Source organism: Meriones unguiculatus, chromosome 15 (genome assembly GCF_030254825.1).
Source record: "Meriones unguiculatus strain TT.TT164.6M chromosome 15, Bangor_MerUng_6.1, whole genome shotgun sequence".
Taxonomy (NCBI): Eukaryota; Metazoa; Chordata; class Mammalia; order Rodentia; family Muridae; genus Meriones; species Meriones unguiculatus.
This window is the reverse complement of record NC_083362.1, coordinates 45,144,304-45,151,921: the sequence shown is the minus strand read 5'-3', so window position 1 is coordinate 45,151,921 and position 7,618 is coordinate 45,144,304. Positions and strand designations below refer to the sequence as shown.

The 7,618-nt window shown below is 52.9% G+C and overlaps 1 protein-coding gene across 4 annotated transcripts in view; it reads left to right on the top strand.

Moving 5' to 3' along the window:
* Positions 1-687: 687 nt before the first annotated feature.
* Satb2 (SATB homeobox 2) overlaps positions 688-7,618 on the top strand; it is a 175,892-nt gene continuing 168,961 nt past the window's right edge. The window contains exons 1-3 of one of the 4 annotated variants that reach the window (XM_060368375.1): positions 3,170-3,434; positions 3,624-3,776; positions 5,048-5,275. In XM_060368375.1, coding sequence (XP_060224358.1) covers positions 5,107-5,275 — 169 coding nt within the window. In that variant the 5' untranslated portion in view covers positions 3,170-3,434; positions 3,624-3,776; positions 5,048-5,106. Of the gene's footprint in view, positions 764-3,169; positions 3,435-3,623; positions 3,777-5,047; positions 5,297-6,392; positions 6,783-7,618 lie in introns of those variants that run through there. The other 3 variants (XM_021652335.2, XM_021652329.2, XM_021652333.2) reach the window with 3 other exon arrangements.

The window sequence follows — 7,618 nt, the reverse complement described above, 5'->3', positions numbered from 1 at the left end:
ATTAAGAACAAAATTAAAGGAAAAATTTCACACTGGGCATACATGGCAAAACTTTCTAGAATCCTCCTTCTGTAAAACGAAATTTGAAAATGCTCTATTAAAAGTAAATCTGCCAACATTTAAAGTACAGTTTTGGTAATGGCATCGAATCAGACCTTTTTGTATATGAAATGTAATTTATTTATATTTAAAGTGTAATTTTAAATAACTTAAAAATTTTTGCCCCAAATAGTAGATTTTCTTTTCATTCTCAAAAACTGACAAGAGAAATAATGAATTTGGAAGGGTGCAGAATCTAGCCACAATGCACATTTAATTGTACTTAATTTATACTTTATTTAAATAGACTCTCTGTTTTTTAATAATTTAGACTCGATAGTTCCCTTCAAAGCATAATAAAATATTTACACTTTATAAAATATTAACCGATTAAACAATACTTCCGTGTTGTTTATAAGAGTGTAGCTGAAATTCATAATCATACTGTTGGCACAAGTCTGTGAGGTTAGCGAAGTGATCCTTAGCAACATGCAAACGAAGATTTCCCGACAGTGATTTTTATAAAATAGCTCATTAATGACTTAGGATTGAATCGCTCCAACCATTCGCATCATCAGACATAATAATAGTGACGAATCAGAAAAAAAAAGATCCCCACTAAACGATTTGCATTTCTTTTCCAGAAGTCCTGAAGACCTAATATCAATTCTTCTTAGTTCGTGGACACTGGGCCGGAGGTGGATTCCGCAATTCCAACACCAAGGTAAGTAAGGAAATGGGGGTCTTAGTATCATTAACGTATAATTAAGATATATGCACTTCTCATTTTAAAAACAAGCTAAGTTTGACTGTGATAGTTAAGTTTTTGAAACACCCCTTTTCTCATTTCGAAATGCTAGAACAGATTATTCTTTTTTTAAAGTTTTTTTTAAAGAAAGAAACTTAGTTTCTTTCTTTGCCTCCAAACCCCCCTTTTTTAGCTACTTTCAAGGGCTGATTTACTTGAGCCACTTGGCTTTCGCCGGCTTGGAATTTTCTCTAGCCCCTTTGGCTGGGCATGCTGAAGGGGGCACGGAATTTGGGGGAGAAAAAGCAGAGAAAAGAAAGGGACTTCTGAAAATTGCGGTGGCCGCCTAGCACCACCGCCCTGCTAGCCTCCCTCTGCTGGGCTCCGCTGCCCAGTCGCCCGGGGCCTCGGTGAAGTTAGTGGGCGGCCCCTGGGAATGGGACTCACCGAGGTCCGGGAGCCGAGATCTAGGCCAGGGACGGGTTTCGTTTCGGGGACCTTTTCTCTCTCAGAACCGCCTAGGCCTCCCAGGCCATAGGCTTGGGGCGTTAGGGGTCGGGAGTGGGGGCGGTGACGAAGCAAGTGGACAGCAGCCTCTACCAGCCCAGTGCAAGGCCGGGATTTAGAGAATTGCCCCGAGCGCGTTTCCCGAAACCGAATTTAGTTTGGCCCTCTGGCGCCGCCGTACAGTCAACGCTTCTTAAGGGGGACTAGTGGCTCTAGCAACCGGTGGAAGCGGAGTCCTTAGGGTCCCCGGGAACAGGAGGGACGAGAGGTGATGCCGGCTCGAGGGGCTCCTCCGGCCCGAAGGCCGGCGAGGACTGGCTCCCATTTTCTCCTCTGAGGTCCCAGCGGCTGACGGACGCCGGACGCCGCCAGCACCTCTCCGGGGCCGCGGCCCCTGCCCACGTGCTTTTTCTTAAGGACGTCCGCGCCCAAGCCGGACGGTCAGGACAAAAGCGCGGCCCGGAGCCGGGTTTGGGCGGGCAGCGCTCGCGCCACCTTAAACAAGTAACGCGCGGCGGGAGCTGAGAGGCTAGGGCCGCGGGAGTCCGCAAAAGTTTGTGTCTTCTAAGCCTCGGAAGGACCAGCCAGGGGAGCACCGGCGCGGCCTCGCCGGGGAGGAGAGGCTGGGTCCCCGCGGCTCAGCCCTGCCTGCGCTCGAACCCGGTCCCCAGCCGCTGGGGGAGTCTTGGGGAACCCCAATGCCGCGACCCGAGGGCGCGCAGCCCCAGCGCCCGGGGCCGGCACCGCGTTCTGGCCTCCGGGCGACCCGGGCTCGCAACGTCGCCCGCGCGGCGAGAGCGGCGGGGATGCAGCCTGCCCTCGCGCCCACCGAGCAACCCTCTCTGCAGTGCCACCCGCGGCCGGGCGGGCTGTGGCTCGCTCCGGGGACACCCGGGCTATTGTTCCGGACCCGCGGCCTCGCCCGATCTCGGGGAGAAGCGGCCTTTCCCCCCTCGTCCCCACCCCACGCGCGGCTCTGGGGAGCGCGGCGGGCCGGGCCGGTCGGCTCCGAGCTGATGGGGAGCTTGCCCGCACGGAGAAAAGTTGCTCCGAGGGGCGGAGGCGGTGGGTGGTGGGCGGAGGCGGTGGGTGGGGGAGGCGATCGCCCTCCTATCTCCAAAGTCGAAAGTACTCGGCGGCGCAGTTAACAGAGCCCGGAGACGAGGCAGCCTCCGCCGCCTCCCGAGCGCCGGTCTGCGCCCCTGAGGCGAGCCGCGGCACGGAGCGCCCGCCTGGTCGCCGCAGCCTGCGCGCCGGGACGAGCGCGCCTAGGGGCTGGGCGAGGCGGCTGCTCCCTGGTCTTGCTACGAGCAGCAGGAGGAGGACCAGACCCTGGGCCCCGGCGTTAGCCAGCGCCCGGACGCACCCATCCGTCGGCCGTGGCCACCTCCTCGCGCCACACTCATTCCTCAGCCATCCGTCCTTCGTCGCCCGGTGCATGAGGTCCTCGCCACCCCGCTCCCACTCCTCCTTTCTCCCTGCCTCCCCCCCCCCCCTCGCCTATCCCTGCGCCTCCTCCGCAGCCCGGCTCGTTGGGTCGCCGTGCTCACAGCGATTGATTGATTGATGTTTAATTTCCTGCCAGGCGGGCCCCCCCTCCCCCCGCAACCTCCCCAACCCTCATCCCCGCCCCCCACTCCCCTCCTTCATTGCGGTGGACCAGTCTGGCTTGGGTTTAGATCCGTCCCCCCCATCCCCATCCCGAAATAACCCAAAGACTTCCCCTACCCCCACCCCAAATTATTATTTTGAAGGCGCTAGATCTGGGGACCGAAAGGGGGAGGGGGAGAAATCGGAAACCGGGGACAACCCAAAAGGACTCACTTTGCCTGATGACTCAACGCAACTAATAATCATCTCCCTCTCAGTGTGTCTCTCTCTCTGCGGCTTGTCAGTGAGTCCGGCTCTGGCTTCTGGCAGAGGCGGCCGCGAGGGGAGAGGTTGGAGGTGACAGCTTGGGCGGCCGCCGCATTTTCTCTTGCGCGGGGTCCGGGCTCTCCGCGCCTTCTCCGCTCTTGGTGGCACCGTCCCCGCGGCTCTGGCCGCGCCTCCTCTCGGGCTAGCGGCAGCGGGAGCCGGCAGCCGCCGCAGCCTCCCCGTCCTCAGCCCTTTCTCTCCAGAACCGGTCTCCTTCCCGAAGGTGTGAAAGGCTCTTTCAGCCCCCTCTCTCCCCCCCTCCTCCGCCGTCCCCTCCCCCGCTCGCTCGGGTGCCCCTTTGGAGGAGTCCTCCTTTCCCTCTCCTCCTCCCTCATCCCACCCCACCCCCACCATCATAACCACCATCTCCGAACCAGAAGAAGACACCCTGACCCAGGACCTTAAACGCTAGGACCGGGGAAGAGGAAAAGGAAAGGGGAAGGAGGAAAGAGAAGGGAAGACCGCGACCACACTGCCAACCACCAGAAACTTTCCACCCTGGATTCTCTAGTTTTGCTCCATGGACAGAGCCCCAGCCAGCCAAGTTTCAGACAGACCGTGAGCAGTAAGTACGCCGGGCGAGGGCTCCCGCGCGGCGCCCGGAGTTGTCGGGGAACCCTGGGCGCGCAAGTTCCCGGGCTTTTCCCCGGCTCCGACTCCCACGCGCTCGGGGGCGAAGCCGGGGAGCACGGCGGAGCCTCCGCTCGCCAACCCTCCGCCGCGTACCCCCTGCATCTCGCGCGTTCTCCTCTTTCCCTCTCCGTCACCCCCACCTCGTCTCTTCGACCCGCGGCGACTAGGCTGCCCCCGCGTCCGGAGCGCGCCGGGGCATTCGCGGTCCCCCGGGTGTATTCGGGGGCTCCTCCAGCGGGGTCGGTGACAGGGTGGGCGCAGCGTCCTCAGGTGTTCCCCCTTCTTCCGGGTCACTCCTCCAGAACTGAAGAGTGCGGAGAACTGCGTGGAGCGCCGCTCGCCTAGGGACTCTCGAGAAAAACTTCTCAGATTTAGAAATTAGGATCAACGAAGGCTGCTCCCGCACCCGGGCATCTAAATGTCTTTCCCTTGTGTTTTATGCTTAATGGCTTTTAAAGAAGCCCCCGGGATCCGATGACGATAAGAAATGTTCCAGAAACAGTCATCACTGTGATCCTGTGATGGGAGGACAGCCTCTCCAAACCTCACAGTGTTTTGGGATGCTCATTCACATGGAATCGTAGTTGATTTTTGTGAAAAGGTGCGCGTGCTCGTGTGTGCGTGCATACACAAGTGTACGTGTGCACTCGAGCCGTAAAGGTTAAAAGTGGGGCTTCCGTGGGGCCATCGATCCAGTCTTAGGCTCCTGCCTTGGCCGTTCACGGCCCATTTACCAGGCAATTCATCTGCTTAAGAACCGGTGTGTGTCCTTGCCCCTTCCGTAGGCCAGGTGAGACCTCTTGCTCTGAAGTACTCTGGGTTCAAAACCCCGACCCCCCAAGTCGGGGACCGGGGCCGGGGTTCTCCACCGGAGAGAGGCTAATGCTCGCGCTGCCCGTAATGAATGGGGTACTGCTAAGCGCTTCGAGGTCCGACTCTGGGCACAAGCCCGAGGGCCAACTCTTGGGACCTGTGACGGAGAGCAGGTCTTAGTACTTCGAGTTCTGGGCAGCTCTGGGGCCTCCAGTGTCTGGTTGGGACCGGCTTTCCCCGGACCCTTGGGGACCCTTCTGCAGCGTGGGAGGAAGTTTGTGTGGCTGCGGTGCAGTGCTCCGCCACTGGCTTGAACGTCTATCACGTGTGTGAGCGGTTTTCCCTCTTTTTTTTTCCCTCCCCCTTCCCTCTTCTCCGCCCCCTCCCTAGGTCCCTGCGCGTTTTATTGCGACCTGCCGGTGGGAACTTTGTCTCCAAATCGGAGCAGCATGGAGCGGCGGAGCGAGAGCCCGTGTCTGCGGGACAGCCCCGACCGAAGGAGCGGCAGTCCCGACGTCAAGGGGCCTCCCCCGGTGAAGGTGGCCCGGCTGGAGCAGAACGGCAGCCCCATGGGAGCCCGCGGGAGGCCCAACGGCGCCGTGGCCAAGGCCGTGGGAGGTAACAGCCCGGAGCTGGGAGGTGCGCGCAGCCGGAGGCCCAGTGATAATGGCCTGGGTGTCAGGGTTCAGGTTGATTAGGCGCTGTTTCGGTGTAGGATTACAGGAAGTCAAACCCAGCTTGCCAAATAATGCCCTGGTCGCCTCTCCGCAACTGGTAGTAGCTTCGTCTTGAGTTAAAACAAGAAAGTGGTTTACCCAGAGGGTGGCATTTTTTGGGCACTTTGCCACTGTGTGCTGAGGTGTTGGCAGGTCTGTGTCACAGCCAGCTAACTGTTTCTAGATTTTCCTAGAGAGCTCTTTAGTGTTTTCACTCCTTTGCCTTGCCTCGGATCTGTTCTGTGGCTGAAGTTACAAGCCTTGATTTCAGTGGGACGGAGACCGAGCACCGGGCTAGGGCAGGAGCAGTGGTTTTGGTGTTCTTTTGTAGCTGGGGCAGTGCCGAGAGACCACAGTGACAACTAGGACTGCCGAAGTTGTAGGGGGAACGAAGAATCGTCGTGAAGGCATTATGTCCTTGGAGGATTTGAGGCGGAGGTTGCCAGTAGAGTTCAGACTCGGCCATTTGTAACTTTGTTAGGAGCTAGAGAACTGGGCGACAAATAGTAAGCAACTTTCTTTGCTGCCTGCTGCTTCCCCACCCAAGAAACTATTATTTAGGGAAAGTCTTTTCGATGTTTTCATTACATCTACAAATACTTTCTTTAAAAGTGTTTAGTGAAGTGACCTTACAAAATAAGACCAGAGAGAGATTTAAATACTAAGACATAATTTTGGGCTTGCAAGCCAGGCTGTCAGTTACATATGAGATGTGCAGTTTTATGTGGCATTCAGACTGTTTTGTTTGGGATAAATCATTCCTTTAATTTTATTATGCCCGAGATTCCCCTTCATCCAGATGCTTTTCAGAGCAGCATGTTTAATGCAATTCTTTACGTTGACCAGCATAAAATAATACAAATTTATGGCAAACTTGGTGATAACGTCCCCCCTCCCCCGTGTTTGTGGTGTGCATTGACTTTTGGAATATTTAGTTTGAAATATCTCCACATACATAATAAGATGGCACTTTTCTGTTTTTAATTATTTTACTCTTTTTCTTTGTGGTAGTCATTAAGGATGGCTTGCCTTAATTCTTTAAGTCGGCCATCTCTCTTGAGAAGCAGCCTTCCTCTCCATTTTTAAAGTTTTGAAAACATGATTTAGCTTCTGTAGAGTCCCACTTAGAGAATATACTTTTAATAAGGCAAGGGAAGGAAAGAAGGAAGGAAGAAAGGAAAGAAACCCGGTAACTCTATGACTCACTTTCCAAGAGTGGGATTCATGAGCGTTGTCCCGAGACTGGCACAGTGACATCAGCTTTGATATACAATCACTCATACAATGGAGAGAAATACACCACAGATACGGTAGGACCAAGCTGGGCGTGCTGTACATGCTGTTAATGTCTGGTGAAGATAGTTTTTGGAAATCCTTGATGAACATGTGTTCTGGAAATTACCTTTTATGTAAGACAAATCTTGGACTTAAATTTTCTGTGTCTTTTTGTCAACCCAGCAAAGTTTACTGCATGCTCTGAGTTCTCTGAATGCTCCAGGCAGTTTGGAACGTAACTCTTAAAATTTGTACTACCCTCCAAAAAAGTCGTCTTTTTTTTTTTTTTCCTTTCATGTCCTGTTGAACTATGAAAGAAACTGCCTCAGTATGATCAGGGCACCTTCAGTGTGGAATGGTGTAGTTCCATTGCACACTTTCTGAAATTATAATTTGCAACTGACCACTGACTCCAAATTTGCTGCAAACTAAAATTATTCCCTTTGTGAAGAGGAATAATAGATTTGTTTCAATAAGCTTCTCTAGTCAGCACCTTGGAGGCTTAACTTGATTTAGAAACAGTGAGGGCCCCGTTAGATGCCTCTCAAGCTGGAAGTAAAATGACAGCATTTTGCTTTAATGCATAACATTTGTAGTACTTAATACTAAGAGGGTATATGCTGTATTTGCATATGGTGGACTTCTAAATATTCTTTTAAAAAAGCTTTAATTCTTTACAGCATAATAGATTCTTTGGAAATAAGTTAATTTAGAAACCTTCAAAATGTATCAGTTTAGAATATAAAAAGCAGTGCAAAGCTTTTTTTATTGAATGGTAATAATTATTTTGTTGGCTCCAGTTATAATTTTATTTCTTTATAACTTCTAATCATGTATAAAAACTGGAGGAAAGCCAACCTCCAAAAAAATGTATATTCTAAAGTTAAAAAATGTTCAAAGTATATTTCTAGTTAGAATACTTCCTAATTGAAACTTTTTTCTTTTAACATGGATAAATATAAACTAGGTT